Here is a 19,871-nt window from a genome sequence, read left to right on the forward strand (position 1 = left end):
ACAATTGTCAGGTCTGCCGAAAAAAAAAAAAAATCAACAATATTTTATCTGCTTAAAAAGAAACAAATCAACACACACATGTTCAATTCATTTCAGCAATACAGGGAAAAAATAGAATGTATTAAAACATCTGATTACATAATTTAAAGGCAAAATAGGCAATGCATCTGGTCTTCAACACATAATATGATATATTAAACATTGATTTCGTAAAAATAATTTATTGCTTTTAATATATACTTTTATTTTATTTTTTTGTACAACAGAAAATTGAGAAAGGAAAAAAAAAGTCTGTAAACTTTAGTTTTTCGTTTGGCGATCACATAATTAAACAAGATAAAATACCTGCATTTTTTTTATTTTTTTCGTAACCTACATAAATACAACCATTACACGGATTAAAGCTGTCTATAATGTAACAGGGAACCCGTGAAAATAACATGTGTGTTTATAGGTTGTTTTTTTTTTCATTTTATTTATTGCTGTCTACCTACATTGAAATGGAAAAAAATAAGCCTTCGGCATTTTACGGACAGCGGAATAAAAAAAAAAAAAGTAAAAATGAAAAAAAAAAAATTTGCTGGTGATAAACCATGAACGCCACGGCCATTGTGTAGACCGCTTTAACTAATTGTTAGATGATCTGCCATGGTACCAAAAAAAAAAAATGAACATAAAATTAATATTAATGTAACAGAAGCAGCTTGGTGGAGTTGTCTTATATTGATATTCAGGAGAATACAGCCTATAAATATTCCTCGAGACCAAGTAGGGCCCAGTAACTCATAAATATGAGGCCGACCTCATAAATATTACTGAGGTAGTGCCTAAGAATAATGTCTATGTTTTCTGGAATATTGGTAGGCTGCATATTGGTTAAATGGTTTATTCGATGACTCAACTTCCACCATTCTGTGTACATGTGTGGCCCACTTTATACTGCACAAGGGGTCATTTTTCACCAAATAGGTCAATATAAACTACATGGTTTGTCCTCTAGTTGTAGATTAAAAAAAAAAGAAAGGGTCTAAATGTTTTCCTGGAAGACGTGTCACTTTTGTTCTATCTTATTCCCTTGAATAATGCCGGGGTCACACTTGCGAGAAACTCACACGAGTCTCGCATCTCAATACCCCGCACTGCCGCCAGTACTCGGGACCGGAGCGTGCGGCTGCATAAAAATACATGCGGCCTCACACTCCGGTCCCGAGTGCCGGCGGTAGTAACGGGGATTGAGATGCGAGACTTGTGCGAGTTTCTCGCAAGTGTGACCCCGGCCTAAGGCTAAGCTGCAATACCAGGCAAAACCTGTGGATAATACTGGATCTGTTTAAGCGCTGTTAAAAATCAGCATTTTTTTATTTTTTACAAATTTCAGACGTTGGTAGTCGTTTCGCATTTTGATTACGCGTGTTGATGCTTTCTTGATAACGTTTGACTATCTAAAGTCTAAGCCTCCATATAGAAACCTTTACCATTTTTTGTGTAAAGATTAAAAGCTAAAAGATCATAAAATATTTGTAGATGCATCGGACACGGAAAGAATCAATAGACATTTTGGTAAAATATGAAAATTTTGTACAAACTTATACTTGGAAAAATGCCAAGCCTTGCTTGGTCCTTTCCAAGTCAATGTATATGGTTGATTCAAACAATTGTCCTAGATTTATTTTCCTCCAAAATTGGAAATGTTGGGAGAAAAGAGGACTATATATATCTATAGGTATATATATAAACAGTGTGGGGGGGGGGACATCTAAAATATTACTTCTCCTTTCTTTTTATCCAAAAACTAGAATGGATATAATAAAAAAATAGGTAAATAATAAAAATATATATATACATATATATATACAGTGGGGTAAAAAGTATTTAGTCAGCCACCAATTGTGCAAGTTCTCCCACTTAAAGAGATGAGAGAGGCCTGTAATTGCCATCATAGGGAGACCACAACTATGAGAGTCAAAATGACAAAACAAATCCAGAAAATCACCTTGTCTGATTTGGCAAGATTTATTTAGCAAATTATGGTGGAAAATAAGTATTTGGTCACCTAAAAACATGCAAGATTTCTGGCTCTCACAGACCTGTAACTTCTTCTTTAAGAGGCTCCACTGTCCTCCACTCATTACCTGTAGTAATGGCACCTGTTTGAACTTGTTATCAGTATAAAAGACACCTGTCCACAACCTCAGTCACACTCCAAACTCCACTATGGTGAAGACCAAAGAGCTGTTGAAAGACACCAGAAAAAAATTGTAGCCCTACACCAGGCTGGGAAGACTGAATCTGCAATAGGCAAGTAGCTTGGTGTGATGAAATCAACTGTGGGAGTAATAATAAGAAAATGGAAGACATACAAGACCACTAATAATCTGGGGCTCCACGCAAGATCTCACCACGTGGGATCAAAATGATCTCTAGAACGGTGAGCAAAAATCACACTGGGGGACCTAGTGAATGACCTGCAAAGAGCTGGGACCACCGTAACAAAGGCTGCCATCAGTAACACACTATGCCGCCAGGGACTCAGATCCTGCAGTGCCAGACGTGTCCCCCTGCTTAAGCCAGTACATGTCTGGGCCCGTCTGAAGTTTTATAGAGAGCATTTGGATTATCCAGAAGAGTATTGGGAGAATGTCATATGGTCTGATAAAACCAAAGTAGAACTGTTTTGTAGAAACAAACTTGTTGTGTTTGGGGGAGACAGAATGCTGAGTTGCATCCAAAGAACACCATACCTACTGTGAAGCATGGGGGTGGCAACATCATGCTTTGAGGCCATTTCTCTGCAAAGGGACCAGGAGGACTGATCTGTGTACATGAAAGAATGAATTGGGCCATGTATCGTGAGATTTTGAGCGCAAACCTCCCTCTATCAGCAAGAGCATTGAAGATGAAATGTGGACGGGTCTTTCAACATGATAATGATCCCTAGCACACTGCCAGAGCAACGAAGAAGTGGCTTCATAAGATGCATATGAAGGTCCTGGAGTGGTCTAGCCAGTCTCCAGTTCTCAACCCCATAGAAAACCTTTGGAGGGATTTGAAAGTCCGTGTTGCCCAGTGAGAGGCCCAAAACATCACTGCTCTAGAGGAGATCTGCATGGATGAATGGGCCAACATACAACCAACAGTGTGTGACAAACTTGTGAAGACTTACAGAAAATGTTTGACCTCTGTCATTGCCAACAAAGGATATATAACAAAATATTGAGATAAGCTTTTGTTAATGACCAAATACTTATTGTCCACCATAATTTGCAAAATAAATCTCACCAAATCAGACAAAGTGATTTTCTGGATTTGTTTTCTCATTTTGCCTCTCATAGTTGTGGTCTACCTATGATGTTAATTACAGGCCTCTCTCATCTTTTTAAGTGGGAAAACTAGCACAATTGGTGGCTGACTAAATACTTTTTACCCCATTGTATGTATATATATATATATATATATATATATATATATATATATATATATATTTATTATTTACTTTTTTTTTATTATATCCATTCTAGTTTTTGGATAAAAAGAAAGAAGGAATATTTTAGATGTTACCTTAAATCAATCCGTCAGCAGGATTTTGCTAAGTAATCCGAGAGCAGAATGATGTAGGGTCAGATACCCTGATTCCAGTGATGTGCCACTTTCTAGGTTATGTCTTGCAGTTTCAATAAAATTAGCATTTTATCAGCAGGAAAGTTTCACCAGAGGATTAGGTGACTCGTGTATACTAGTCCAACCTTACCCACACCACTGATTGACATCTTTTTGTCAATATACAGTTGTGGCCAAAAGTATTGACACCCCTGCAATTCTGTCAGATAATACTCAGTTTCTTCCTGAAAATTATTGCAAACACAAATTCTTTGTTATTATTATCTTCATTTAATTTGTCTTAAATGAAAACACACACAAAAGAGAATGAAGCAAAAAGCAAAACATTGATCATTTCACACAAAACTCCAAAAATGGGCCAGACAAAAGTATTGGCACTCTCAGCCTAATACTTGGTTGCACAACCTTTAGCCAAAATAACTATGACCAACCGCTTCCGGTAACCATCAATGAGTTTCTTACAATACTCTGCTGGAATTTTAGACCATTCTTCTTTGGCAAACTGCTCCAGGTCCCTGATATTTGAAGGGTGCCTTCTCCAAACTGCCATTTTTAGATCTCTCCACAGGTGTTCTATGGGATTCAGGTCTGGACTCATTGCTGGCCACCTTAGAAGTCTCCAGTGCTTTCTCTCAAACCATTTTCTAGTGCTTTTTGAAGTGTGTTTTGGGTCATTGTCCTGCTGGAAGACCCATGATCTCTGAGGGAGACCCAGCTTTCTCACACTGGGCCCTACATTATGCTGCAAAATTTGTTGGTAGTCTTCAGACTTCATAATGCCATGCACACGGTCAAACAGTCCAGTGCCAGAGGCAGCAAAGCAACCCTAAAACATCAGGGAACCTCCGCCATGTTTGACTGTAGGGACCGTTTTCTTTTCTTTGGATGCCTCTTTTTTTCTCCTGTAAACTCTATGTTAATGCCTTTGCCCAAAAAGCTCTACTTTTGTCTCATCTGACCAGAGAACATTCTTCCAAAACGTTTTAGGCTTTTTCAGGTAAGTTTTGGCAAACTCCAGCCTGGTTTTTTTTATGTCTCGGGGTAAGAAGTGGGGTCTTTCTGGGTCTCCTACCATACAGTCCCTTTTCATTCAGATGCCGACGGATAGTACGGGTTGACACTGTTGTACCCTCGGACTGCAGGGCAGCTTGAACTTGTTTGGATGTTAGTCGAGGTTCTTTATCCAACATCTGCACAATCTTCCGTTGAAATCTCTTGTCAATTTTTCTTTTCCGTCCACATCTAGGGAGGTTAGCCACAGTGCCATGGGCTTTAAACTTCTTGATGACACTGCGCACGGTAGACACAGGAACATTCAGGTCTTTGGAGATGGACTTGTAGCCTTGAGATTGCTCATGCTTCCTCACAATTTGGTTTCTCAAGTCCTCAGACAGTTCTTTGGTCTTCTTTCTTTTCTCCATGCTCAATGTGGTACACACAAGGGCACAGGACAGAGGTTGAGTCAACTTTAATCCATGTCAACTGGCTGCAAGTGTGATTTAGTTATTGCCAACACCTGTTAGGTGCCACAGGTAAGTTACAGGTGCTGTTAATTACACAAATTAGAGAAGCATCACATGATTTTTCGAACAGTGCCAATACTTTTGTCCACCCTCTTTTTTATGTTTGGTGTGGAATTATATCCAATTTGGCTTTAGGACAATTCTTTTTGTGTTTTTTCATTTAAGACAAATTAAATGAAGATAATAATACCAAAGAATTTGTGTTTGCAATCATTTTCAGGAAGAAACTGAGTATTATCTGACAGAATTGCAGGGGTGTCAATACTTTTGGCCACAACTGTACATTGTACACAGAAAGCTGCCAATCAATGATATGGGGTCATACAGAGCTCAGCATTCAGAGCTCTGCTAGATCTGCAGCAGAGAAAATTGTGTAAAAATGACAGCATACAGACCAGCAAGAACCACATCACTGGAATCAGTGTCTCAGACCCTTTATCATGCTGCTTACATAGCTGCTTACAAAAATCTACCTTTTTGAAAACTGGTGTATATGTAATGTCAAAAAATGACCCCAAGTAATGTTAAAATGGCCTGAAGTGTTGTTGTATCAAATGGCAAAAAGAGTAAAAATCATGACCGGTTAAACAATCTTTGGCACTCAGGTTTATTGTGCACGGCAGTCACCAAACTGACGTGGGCAGCAGCAACCAGAGCACTGAATTCCTGATGCAAATGGCTTGTCCCCATACCTTCTCGCACTGAACCTGGTTACATTACAGAACAAAAAGGATTCTAGCAAAATCAGTAATTTTTTTTCGTGTACATTCACCAATTAGTCCTACAAATGTATTCTTTTGAAACCATTTAGAATAATAGCAATATTCATTCAAAAGATTTTTTTTTTATTTTTTTCTTACAAACCGTTGCAAAAAACTGTGACTGATTAACATTTGTGAAAAAATATTTGCATTGCTAAACACGCACCACACGTAACGTAGGGGCCGCCGATGAGCCGCCGATGGAGGGAGAGGAAACATGGTTCTCGTAATTAATTCCACTTGTGTTTGAATATATTAAGTTGGCGGAACAAGGGTTAACCGGTAAGAGGGGATAGCAATACGGGAAAAAGCTGTGCGTGAAGAGGTTAAAACAATTCAGTGTATAAGAACTTTGTCCATATGGAAACCAACATTACGGGAGGTCTCATTATACCAAGACGACGTCATAAAGGATCAGTAGTACAGCGGTAGAGCTGAGACCACACTAATGCATAGTCAACACTATCGTGCAATGGGCGATTTCACCCGTAGCATATGATAGCATGAAGAAGAGTGTTAGCATCCTTCCAACTGGCCATATCTTGTTTAATCAGCATATTACTGTATCAAATATGAGAGCGTTAACTGATAAATATGTCTTCGGTAAACAAAGGAATGGAATATCAGGATGCACAACAGTAAAAATATTGGCCTTTGCCAAAAAATTCCAAAAAAAAAAAAGTTACTGGCTTATTAAACAGTGTTTAGACAAATATGTATCACCACCATATGGTGCAGAGTGCAAGGACACCCAGCGGCTTAGAAAAAAAAAACGCACAATGGCCTATCGTGAAAGTAATCAAATTGTACATTCATTCCTGACTCACAATAATACGAATATATATATTTTTTTATTTGTTTGTTTGTTTTTTTACAAAAAATCACTACGAACTTTAACAAGACCTCCGATATGGTAAATCTAGAACTGATTATGTGTCACCGCGGATGAAGACACTTACACGGAAGGATGAGACATGTTCTCCATGCGACAAAAGCCTTTTTGCCAGGCTAATGGAATCCTTCTCAAAAACATTTATATGGAAGCTCACGGAAAAAAAAAAAAAATGAAAAAAAAATATAGGGATGAATGTGCTTAAAGCGATAAATTGTGCACCCCCGAAAAAAGGAAAATAAAAAAATTAAAACACGCACACATTGTCATTTTTGTTTTGTTTTTCTTCTTCCTCTTACAATCAAATATATATAAGCGTAAAGTCGGCTCCTAAACGGATTAGTATACAACAGGTTTTTCACCTTATACAGTTACATTTTGAATATTCTCGAGTTTAAGAAATTTTTTTCGTTTTTTTTTCCCATATTGAAAAGAAGGCTGCATTTACAGTGCATAGCAGTAACAAATAAAGAACATAGTCATACTCTATGTACACAAAATAAAAATACTCCATAGAACCCATTCTCTGCCAGAGACACGGGCAATATGTCCGCTTGCACATCTCCCAAGCAGAAGAGTGGGGAACATCTGTAAATACTTGACCAGTACAATGCAGTGGTATAAACTACCTGGACACTGAATCAGATAGTTCTACTCAGCTCTCGTTTATTACATAACACCACAAGCACTCATCAGAAAATAAAATATATTTATATATATATATATATATATATATATATATAATGCTGAACAAGCTGTGAAATCGACCATGTACAAGGCTTTCGATGTTGACATACAACATTGTAGACAATTGCATGGGTGCCAGAATCCAAGACTAATGTAGAGTAAAGAGACTTGCGTGTGCTGAAAATGCCATTTTTTTAGGTTTCTTCACAAGATTCCCAATAAAAAAAAGTTACTAAGGCGTTATCTATATTGCAGTGTTTTTTTTGTTGTTTTATATATATATTTTTTTTTTTTTCCTATGGGATGATGATCAAAATTAGACACAGTAAAGATTGCATTGCAGTTGAGCATCAGCAGCTTTCAAATCCTCCAATATTTTCCATGATATAAAGTGATCTCTCGACTTTTCCAGAATAATCAGTTTTAAGTGGAGACATTTTCACAGTTGGCTGGCACTTTCATCTCCAATGAAAAAGCGCGTCTCGTCTTTATTCGAGCGATACAACGGCGACTGTGAAAGTGAGGAATCATCTGACACCCATGGCTTTCCCATTGCCTCTTTAGTCTTCAGCAGCTGTGTTCATGTAAACCATTGAAGAACGGAGAGTGTAAAGTAGGAGAAATTCCTAGGGTTGACTTTCAAGAGTCTCTTATTGGAGGACGAGTTGTCCGTGAGGTATTCTCCATCATTCCATTGGGCGTGGTGGTGATGCATGTTACCTGCGCAGGCTTCTTTGTGCCTCTTTAAGCAAACTGTCAAAATCCATGGAGTCATATTTGCTTTTGGTGGAAGCAGGATCGAAGTCATCTGAATTTGAATCTAGAAGACAGGGAAATATGAAGAATGAATGAAGCTGAAAAATTAATTATTGTCAGCATATTAAGAATGGGCACATACATGCAATCTTCCACAGCAAAACATCCTAATTATTTCATGGGTTCTATATACTGTTTTTGGAAGTTGTAATTGCCATTGAAATGTCCTTGCCAGCAAGTAAAACCCTGTACTCTCCACCCTAGCCATAACCCATAACCTTGTATGTGGATGGTTGTCTGGACAGGACAGGGTACATTGGCAGCCGAACTGTGTCTTCTTTCCTCCTGGCCACAAGGTCGGAATGCATAAGTGGTGAGTGGGTAAAGAATAAGCATGGCCATAACACTGAGAAGAGAATTGGGGTAAAATTAAAAGGGGAGGTTTGTCACCAAAATAGTGCGTGTATGACCACTGTGCTAAGCCTATTAGAGTTGCTGTTGACCCGTGCTATGCCTATTAGAGTTGCTGTTGACCCGTAGGATGGTTGGTTCAGTCAACTGTTTGCCTTTCTTGGAGCATGACAAGACCTAAACTTCTTCACGGGGTGGATCGAGAGATGGAGAGGCTATTGCAGCTTGAAAGTGTTCAGAAAGTTGAGCAAAGCCATCATCGGATCACAGAATTAGGTAATTCGGCTACCACTACTCAGATTGTGGAGCTAACTGTAGAAGAGGAAGGTTAACAGGAATATGGTGCAGGCCACCATTGAAGTAGTATTCCATGATCACTGGTCTTTGTGGGTTTAGCTCTGACAACAAAGTCTTCAGTGGTTGTAGTGAATGGAGAGAGGAATGACCACACTACTGAGGTCAGGTCCGTGGGATCTATAGGTCAATCATAATATGTACCAACTTGAAAAGCATAAGGAAAGAGCTACGGTGTAGGACTAGTTTGCATGAAGGCATGACAAATGGCCTAAGTTTGCACGTCATATCCTAAGTGGGTTATCGTGTGCTTAGTAGAGGATAAGAAATGTGCCATGGGCCTAGATGAGAGAGCAACAAACACTTGATAGCCAATGCGAGCTAAGTGAATAGTTGGATAAAACTGTTTCCAGCATTAAGAACTGAGGCAGTTTGATAGACCTCAAGGACCTTACAGGTTCCCTTTTCTGAGTGTTTTAAAATAATATTACTATTAATAATACCAATAATACCATTGAAAATATATATAAATATTTAGCTTCACATCTATATAAAATAATCCATATGAAATTATATATATATATATATATATATATATATATATATATATATATATATATATATATATATATATATATATATCAGGATGGTGGCTCAGTGGTTAGCACTGTTGCTTTGCAGCACTGGGGTCCTGGGTTCAAATCCCACCAAGGAGAGCATCTGAGTTTGCGTGGGTTCTCCTGTTTCTCTCACTCACCAAAAACAAACTAGTGGGGGATTCTACAGTATATTTTGGGTCTCAATGGGGACAGTAATGATGTCTATAAAGTGCTGTGGAATATGATAGCGCTATATAAGTGAGCATAATAGTAAATAAATATAGTATATATTTAATTACATGAATTAATTCCTATTGTTTCACATTACTTTAAATGATTTATTTTTTCTAATGTCACACTCAAATCATATATATTGTATTTCGAGATTTTGTGATACAAAAGGATTCCATTGTTTCAAAGTTTCCTTAATTGTAATTTATTATCCGGAAGATGAGAACAATAATGTAAATGATGGACTTTATCCTAAAGCAAAAAAAGAACTAAAAAAATATATATAGTGGGTACAGAAAGTATTCAGACCCCTTTAAATGTTTCACTCTTTGTTTCATTGCAGCCATTTGGTAAATTCAGAAAAGTTCATTTTTTCTCATTAATGTAAACTCTGCACCCCATCTTGACTGAAAAAAACAGAAATGTAGAAATTTTTGCAAATTTATTAAAAAAGAAAAACTGAAATATCACATGGTCATAAGTATTCAGACCCTTTGCTCAGACACTCATATTTAAGTCATTTGCTATCCATTTCCTTGTGATCCTCCTTGAGATGGAGCTACTCCTTCATTGGAGTCCAGCTGTGTGTAATTAAACTGATAGGACTTGATTTGTAAAGGCGCACACCTGTCTATATAAGACCTCCCAGCTCACGGTGCATGTCAGACCAAATGTGAATCATGAGGTCAAAGGAACTGGCCAAGGAGCTCAGAGACAGAATTGTGGCAAGGCACAGATCTGGCCAAGGTTACAAAAGAATTTCTGCAGTACTCAAGGTTCCTAAGCGCACAGTGGCTTCCATAATCCTTAGATGGAAAAAGTACCAGATGTCTTGATAGACCTGGCCGGCCAGCGAAACTGAGCAAGCGTGGGAGAAGAGCCTTGGTGAGAGAGATAAAGAAGAACTCTAAGGGTACCGTTACACTTAGCGATGCACCAGCGATCCCGACAACGATATGGATTGCTGGTGCACCGTTAAGTGGTCGCTAGTGAGCTTCCACACAGGCAGATCTCACCAGCGACATCGCTGGGGTCGGGGGTCGCTACTTACCTGTCAGACGCGGCGATCCTGACGTCCTCCCGCCCACGTCCACGCGTCGCTCGTCGGCGCCACAGGAAGCCCAGCAGGAAGCGCCCGAGGAGAAATGATCCAGGACCTTCTCGCGCGACCAGCGATAATCAGCGGGGGAGCAGATCGGAGGTAAGTATCACATGTAGCGATATCGCTAGCAATATCGCTGCTACGTCACAAAATCGGTGACTTTACAGCGATATTGCTAGCGATATCGCAGTGTGTAACGGGGGCTTTAGATCACTGTGGCTGATCTCCAAAGATGCAGTAGGGAGATGGGAGAAAGTTCCACAAAGTCAACTATCACTGCAGCCCTCCACCAGTCGGGCCTTTATGCAAGATATATGAAAGCCCGCATAGAGTTTACTAAAAAACACATGAAGGACTCCCAGACTATGAGAAATAAGATTCTCTGGTATGATGAGATGAAGGGAGAACTTTTTGGTGAAATTCTAAGCAGTATGTGTGGAGCAAACCAGGCACTGCTCATCACTTGCCCAATACAATCCCGACAGTGAAACATGGTGGTGGCAGCATCATGCTATGGAGGTGTTTTTCAGCTGCAGGGACAGGATGACTGGTTGCAATTGAAGGAAACATGAATGCAGCAAAGTACAAAGATCTCCTGGATGAAAACCACTTCCAGAGTGCTCTGGACCTCAGACTTGGCCGAAGGTTCACCTTCCAACAAGACAATGACCCTAAGCACACAACTAAAATAACAAAGGAGTGGCTTCAGAACAACTGTGACCATTCTTGACTGGCCCAGCCAGAGCCCTGACCTAACCCCAATTGAGCATCTCTGGAGAGACCTGAAAATGGCTGTCCAGCAACGTTCACCATCCATCCTGACGGAACTGAAGAGGATCTGCAAGGAAGAATGGCAGAGGATCCCCAAATCCAGGTGTGAAAAACTTGTTGCATCATTCCCAAGAAGTCTCATGGCTGCACTAGCTCAAAAAGGTGCTTCTACTCAATACTGAGCAAAGGGTCTGAATACTTATGACCATGTGATATTTCAGTTTTTCTTTTTTAATAAATGTGAAAAGATTTCTACATTTCTGTTTTTTTTTCAGTCAAGATGGGGTGCAGAGTGCACATTAATGAGAAAAAATGAACTTTTTTGAATTTACCAACTGGCTGCAATGAAACAAAGAGTGAAAAATTTAAAGGGGACTGAATACTTTCCGTACCCACTGTATATAAATAATAAGATTCTTTTCTGATACTGATCCATCGCATGCATGTTACGCTGATCTTCTTCTACCTCTAAATAAAAATGACTTTTCCAGTGAATACTAGAAGCAAATAAAATGTAAGAAATCAAATAATTCAGAATAGTTTTAAATGTGAATCCATCACGTAAAATACTAAATAAATAACAATACCCTGGCACTGCCATTTCCTTTATTTTCCCACATCTCCCTGGAGCATCGTTATTTTGTTTGAGTTGATTAAAGCGTACTAACCGGAGTCCTGTTCCTCAAACAGCTGTGTTTACTCTCCAGCTCTGTCTAAGCCCCTCTACATTACGGAGGTGTTAAATAAGGTAGACACAAAGCGTCAGGCTGCATCTGACTATTTCAATCCACCATCAAGTAAACAGAAAATAAATCTTGGATTGCACGCAACGTTGAGCTCGAGCCAAAGAGAGGAGTCTCTCTCACATATAAAACACATGGAAAAAATAAGTGTATATATGGCTGATACTTGTGAGTGCAGGTGAAATGAAAACTGTAATTTATCATTTCCTTTTTTTTGCATATTGTGAGAATTCAGAAGCAAAATATTCAGATATGTTATTATGCAACAGATGTCATGTATTGCATGCAATACTCTATATGGATACATTCTAAGGGGTAAAGATACTCCATAAGAAGCTGGTATGTACCCAAACACTATTTGCAGATATGCCCAAAGCAGCTCTGTACATAGTGAACGGCGACTGTAAACACGCCCTGGTATATTGATTGACTGTTGTCTCTGCAGCTCCACTGTGCAGAGCGAACTGTCACTCAAAGCACCGAGGCATGTCTATGCATAGAGTGAGGACTGTAGCCACACCAGCACACCTCTGAGCCTGAAAGCCGGCAGCTCCCCAGGGGAAAAAAGTTAATTTTCTCCCAATAGTTACGCTTTCAGTACGATAGCCAGACAGCATTTTAAACGAATCTGTCAGCAGATTAGTGCTATGTAATATCACAGCAGCATGATGAGACCTTGATTCCAGTGATGTATAACTTAGTTTATTGGGTGCAGCAGTTGTAATAGAATCAGTTTTACTGCTGCAGATCTAGCAGCGCTCTGAATGCTGGGTTGCGAATAATCCCAACCACACCACTGATTGGCAGCTATATGTGTATGCTATATGTTGACAGAAAGCTGCTACTCAGTGGTGGGAGTGGGAGACAGGACTGTGGAGTTGGTTAGCCAAACCTCCGACTCCTACTCCAACTCCTCAATTTCCCTGAGTCCCAAATCTGACTCCATGACTCCAACCCTACAGCCATGCCTTACTACTGAGCATATACATAAAGTGCAGCACAGATTCATCTCACCTCAGATTACACAGCATTGGTCACTACTGAGCAAGTACATAAAGTGCAGCACAGATTCATCTCAACTCTGACTCCACAGCACTGGTCACTACTGAGCATGTACATAAAGTGCAGCACAGATTCATCTCATCTATGACCCCACAGCACTGGTCACTACTGAGCATGTACAAAAAGTGCAGCACAGATTCATCTCATCTGACTCCACAGCACTGGTCACTACTGAGCATGTACATAAAGTGCAGCACAGATTCATCTCATCTATGACTCCACAGCACTGGTCACTACGGAGCATGTACAAAAAGTGCAGCACAGATTCATCTCATCTCTGACCCCAAAGCACTGGTCACTACTGAGCATGTACATAAAGTGCAGCACAGATTCATCTCATCTCTGACTCCACAGCACTGGTCACTACTGAGCATGTACAAAAAGTGCAGCACAGATTCATCTCATCTGACTCCACAGCACTGGTCACTATTAAGCATGTACATAAAGTGCAGCACAGATTCATCTCATCTCAGACCCCAAAGCACTGGTCAGTCACTACTGAGCATGTACATGTACTTAAAGTGCAGCACAGATTCATCTCATCTATGACTCCACAGCACTGGTCACTACTGACCATGTACATAAAGTACAGCACAGATTCATCTCATCTCTGACTCCACAGCACTGATCACTACTGACCATGTACATAAAGTGCAGCACAGATTCATCTCATCTGACCCCACAGCACTGGTCACTACTAAGCATGTACATAAAGTGCAGCACAGATTCATCTCATCTCTGACTCCACAGCACTGATCACTACTGAGCATGTACATAAAGTGCAGCACAGATTCATCTCATCTATGACCCCACAGCACTGGTCTCTACTGAGCATGTACAAAAAGTGCAGCACAGATTCATCTCATCTGACTCCACAGCACTGGTCACTATTAACCATGTACATAAAGTGCAGCACAGATTCATCTCATCTATGACTCCACAGCACTGGTCAATACTGAGCATGTACATAAAGTGCAGCAAAGATTCATCTCATCTATGACTCCACAGCACTGGTCACTACTGACCATGTACATAAAGTGCAGCACAGATTCATCTCATCTCTGACTCCACAGCACTGATCACTACTGACCATGTACATAAAGTGCAGCACAGATTCATCTCAAACTCCACAGCACTGGTCACTACTGAGCATTTACATAAAGTGCAGCACAGATTCTTCTCATCTCCGACCCCACAGCACTGGTCACTACTGAGCATGTACATAAAGTGCAGCACAGATTCATCTCATCTCAAACTCCATAGCACTGGTCACTACTGAGCATGTATATAAAGTGCAGCACAGATTCTTCTCATCTCCGACCCCACAGCATTGGTCACTACAGAGCATGTACATAAAGTGCAGCACAGATTCATCTCATCTCTGACTCCACAGCACTGGTCACTACTGACCATGTACATAAAGTGCAGCACATATTCATCTCATCTGACCCCACAGCACTGGTCACTACTAAGAATGTACATAAAGTGGAGCACAGATTCATCTCATCTCTGACCCCACAGCACTGGTCACTACTGAACATGTACATAAAGTGCAGCACAGATTCATCTCATCTCTGACCCCACAGCACTGGTCACTACTGAGCATGTACATAAAGTGCAGCACAGATTCATCTCATCTATGACTCCACAGCACTGGTCACTAGAGAGCATGTACATAAAGTGCAGCACAGATTCATCTAATCTCTGACCCCACAGCACTGGTCACAACAGAGCATGTACATAAAGTGCAGCACAGATTCATCTCATCTCAAACTCCACAGCACTGGTCACTACTGAGCAAGTACATAAAGTGCAGCACAGATTCATCTCATCTCTGACCCCACAGCACTGGTCACTACTGAGCATGTACAAAAAGGGCAGCACAGATTCATCTCATCTCTGACCCCACAGCACTGATTACTACTGAGCATGTACATAAAGTGCAGCACAGATTCATCTCATCTCTGACCCAACAGCACTGGTCACTACTGACCATGTACATAAAGTGCAGCACAGATTCATCTCATCCACGACTCTACAGCACTGGTCACTAGAGAGCATGTACATAAAGTGCAGCACAGATTCATCTCATCTCAGACCCCACAGCACTGGTCACAACAGAGCATGTACATAAAGTGCAGCACAGATTCATCTCATCTCAAACTCCACAGCACTGGTCACTACTGAGCAAGTACATAAAGTGCAGCACAGATTCATCTCATCTCTGACCCCACAGCACTGGTCACTACTGAGCATGTACAAAAAGGGCAGCACAGATTCATCTCATCTCTGACCCCACAGCACTGATTACTACTGAGCATGTACATAAAGTGCAGCACAGAGTCAACTCATCTCTGACCCCACAGCACTGGTCACTACTGACCATGTACATAAAGTGCAGCACAGATTCATCTCATCCATGACTCTACAGCACTGGTCACTACTGAGCATGTACATAAAGTGCAGCACAGATTCATCTCATCTCAGACCCCACAGCACTGGTCACTACTGAGCATGTACATAAAGTGCAGCACAGATTCATCTCATATCTGACCCCACAGCACTGGTCACTAGTGAGCATGTGCATAAAGTGCAGCACAGATTCATCTCATCTCTGACTCCACAGCACTGGTCACTACTGACCATGTACATAAAGTGCAGCACAGATTCATCTCATTCACGACTCCACAGCACTGATCACTACTGAGCATGTACATAAAGTGCAGCAGAGATTCATCTCTGACTCCACAGCACTGGTCACTACTGAGCATGTACATAAAGTGCAGCACAGATTCATCTCATCTCAGACTCCACAGCACTGGTAACTACTGAGCATGTACATAAAGTGCAGCACAGATTCATCTCATCTCTGACCCCACAGCACTGGTCACTACTGAGCACAAACATAAAGTGCAGCACAGATTCATCTCATCCACGACTCCACAGCACTGGTCACTACTGAGCATGTACATAAAGTGCAGCAGAGAATCATCTCATCTCAGACTCCACAGCACTGGTCACTACTGAGCATGTACATAAAGTGCAGCACAGATTCATCTCATCTCTGACCCCACAGCACTGGTCACTACTGAGCATGTACATAAAGTGCAGCACAGATTCATCTCAACTCTGACTCCACAGCACTGGTCACTACTGAGCATTTACATAAAGTGCAACACAGATTCATCTCATCTCTGACTCCACAGCACTGGTCACTACTGAGCATGTACATAAAGGGCAGCACAGATTCATCTCATCTCAGATTCCACAGCACTAGTCACTACTGAGCATGTACATAAAGTGCAACATAGATTCATCTCATCTCAGACTCCACAGCACTGTCACTACTGAGCATGTATATAAAGTGCAGCACAGATTCATCTCATCTCTGACCCCGCAGCACTGATCACTACTGAGCAAGTACATAAAGTGCAGCACAGATTCATCTCAACTACGACTCCACAGCACTGGTCACTACTGAGCATGTACATAAAGGGCAGCACAGATTCATCTCAACTACGACTCCACAGCACTGGTCACTACTGAGCATGTACATAAAATACAGCACAGATTCATCTCATCTCTGACCCCACAGCACTGGTCACTACTGAGCATGTACATAAAGGGCAGCACAGATTCATCTCAACTATGACCCCACAGCACTGGTCACTACTGAGCATGTATATAAAGTGCAACACAGATTCATCTCATCTACATCTCCACAGCACTGGTCACTACTGAGCATGTACATAAAGTGCAGCACAGATTCATCTCATCTCTGACCCCACAGCACTGGTCACCACTGAGTATGTACATAAAGTGCAGCACAGATTCATCTCAACTAAAAGCCGAGATTCTTACATAATAATAATAATAATAATTTTTATTTATATAGTGCCTACATATTCCGTAGCACTTTACAGTTTAACAGTTTTAACATCAGGAACAGAACAGACATTTCAAGGACATTTTATAACCTTCCAAAATTCTTATGACAAAAATTTACAGCACTTCCTGTATTGTACAACTGTACCCAATTTATTATATATCTATATATATATATATATATCTATATATATATATATATATATATATAGATCTATATATATATATAGACTCCTACAGCCCTGGTGGGAGTTGTGGTTGGGCCAGGAGACACAATTCACCTAGTGCAGCAAAACACAGCTGAGTAAATGAAACATCACTGAAACTAGAGTCTCGGCCCACGCATCATGCTGCTGTCATATTGACAAGTTCCCTTTAATGCTATTAACCTACAGGATAACCCTATATCTGCAGGTTACTAATGCTTGGGGACATGATGACAGTTTCCCTTTAAAAACATAGTGGGGACTAAGGACAGGTGAGTTTACTAAATGACATTGATTAAACAATTGAAAGAAGCATGCCTATTGTTACCCTAAAAGCAGAAGTGGGATCACCGCATGCCGAGCGGGAATCCACAACCCTCCATAGCTCCCCTCAAAGGTAAAGCACAAAATGTTGCATTTTATTGCGAGAACTAGAGCTTTTACCTAAAGCAGCACTGCCCAATTATGTACACAGCAGCCTATAATCAGGAACATCATTAAAGCAGCTATTAATCGATAGCTGCTGTGGTGTGCATAGCTTGGCAGTGCGATCTCCCACTTTCACAGTGAGGGGACCTTAGGCGCTTGTGAGATCTCGTTCTGCATGCTGGAATCCTGCAACCTGGAAGATCAGATCCAACTTTTGCTAGACAGCTGGGTCCTAAGAATTTATATTTTAAGAAGTTCTATATTAAAAATCATCAGTCTGTAGCCGCCCCCACTGTTTTTTTTTAATAAACAGTGTAGCCACAGAAATATGGTAGTCTTTACGTGTCATGTAATACTTACTTGGGGAATAAAATATACAAAAACGTCCGTTTTAAGATGAAAAAAATAGGGTCTCTTGTGCCACCTATTGAAAGTAGTAATCCAGTAATTCAATATTGAGCCTTGCCACATGACATGGTGATTCTGGTTTGGCTTTTTATACCAGAGCTCCTCATACACATTAGACTAATGTCGGCCCAACCCGCTGATAACAATGAGCTCGTACGACAGTCCAATGGGTATAGGAACACCGTACAATTGATTGTTGGAAAAGCTAAGAATCGGCATGTCCGATTTCGGACAGGCATTCTTTTGTTCTCTCAGAGACAAGCCTCTGCCAGACATGTCTAGCAGTGGCTCTTACATAGAGAACACAGGAGCATTTGACTGACTGAGCGTTACTGTGCCACAGCCGAGACGGTTGCCGGCCAAACGATTGGCCATCAAAAGTGCATGGGATGGGGGTAAGGAATAAGGAATGTGGTAAGGCTATTTAAAAGGTTGATACTGATCTATTGATTTGCTATTTCAAAGACATGACACTAGAGGTCCTGCTCTCTTTCTTTCTGAAGAGGCTACAACCATATGCTTTGCTCTATGTAATAAGGATAGGGAAAGCACGAATAGTGTATTTTTAGGCTGAGGTTAGACAGTGACCTCTCTGCCGTGTGTATGGTGCATGGCTCAGGTTCAATGCACTTAAGTGCAATGCAAGTGACATATTTAGCATTGTCTAGTCTTTTCTTTAGTCACATGCCGATGTAAACCCTGTGCAGCTGATCTTTATAAAAGTACAAATACTAAGTGGAAAAAAATCCTTCATCTCTCGACATTCTCTCTGCAAGTACAGACCACAACAAGCTACAGGTCTCCTGACATAACCATTTAGGAGGCTGGTGAGCTCAGGTCAAGAGACATAAAGCTGGTTCATATTCCGAACGTGCATGTCGGACACGTCACCAGTCACATAGAAAATTCAGTCAATTTCAGCATTTATTGTGATCTCTCATATTATGCCACTGGGAGGGCTTATTCAATCAGAGCAATCCCTTTTCATATGGAGGGTCCCTACCTGCAACTTCCCTAAATTACTATTTCTGGAGACCCAATGAAAACATTTAGTGCCATTCTGGATGACTCGCCATGGCCGAGTTTTGCATTACCGCCCATTTATATTAATAAGCAACAAGTAATACTACAGTACATCCTCCCCTAATTGGCTTATCGGAAACAGGTACGCATAAAGAAAATTCATGATTGGATAATCCCATCACTTAAAAGGGTTTTGCCAACTACATAAACTGGTAAAATTAACAAAGCACTTGTGAAAACAAGCAATTCCGCAATTTACCTTTAACTAAAAATCCTCTATTTCCACAGGAATGAAGGAATTATTAATTTTATAGTTTATAACTCATTGTTCAGGTTACTGGCCACTTCTGCAATCTAAAAAGTGCAGCGCATGCAAGTTCTTGGCTGTAGAGCTTGGAAGCACTGCTCTAAAAGTTAGCTCGATCACTTGATCCAGAAGCAAAGATGTCTTTGCTTGAAGCATTGGAGAG

General features: G+C 40.6%; 1 protein-coding gene across 1 annotated transcript in view; it reads right to left on the minus strand.

The window, feature by feature from the left end:
- Positions 1 to 7,438: 7,438 nt before the first annotated feature.
- The window catches only part of PPARGC1A (PPARG coactivator 1 alpha), a 137,591-nt gene continuing 125,158 nt past the window's right edge, over positions 7,439 to 19,871 (minus strand). Inside the window, exon 13 of the mRNA XM_073574677.1 lies at positions 7,439 to 8,301. Within this exon, the coding sequence (XP_073430778.1) occupies positions 8,198 to 8,301 (104 nt within the window). The 3' untranslated portion in view covers positions 7,439 to 8,197. The remainder of the gene's footprint in view (positions 8,302 to 19,871) is intronic.

Source organism: Dendrobates tinctorius, unplaced genomic scaffold, assembly GCF_039654945.1.
Source record: "Dendrobates tinctorius isolate UK_male_01 unplaced genomic scaffold, ASM3965494v1 ptg000039l, whole genome shotgun sequence".
NCBI lineage: Eukaryota > Metazoa > Chordata > Amphibia > Anura > Dendrobatidae > Dendrobates > Dendrobates tinctorius.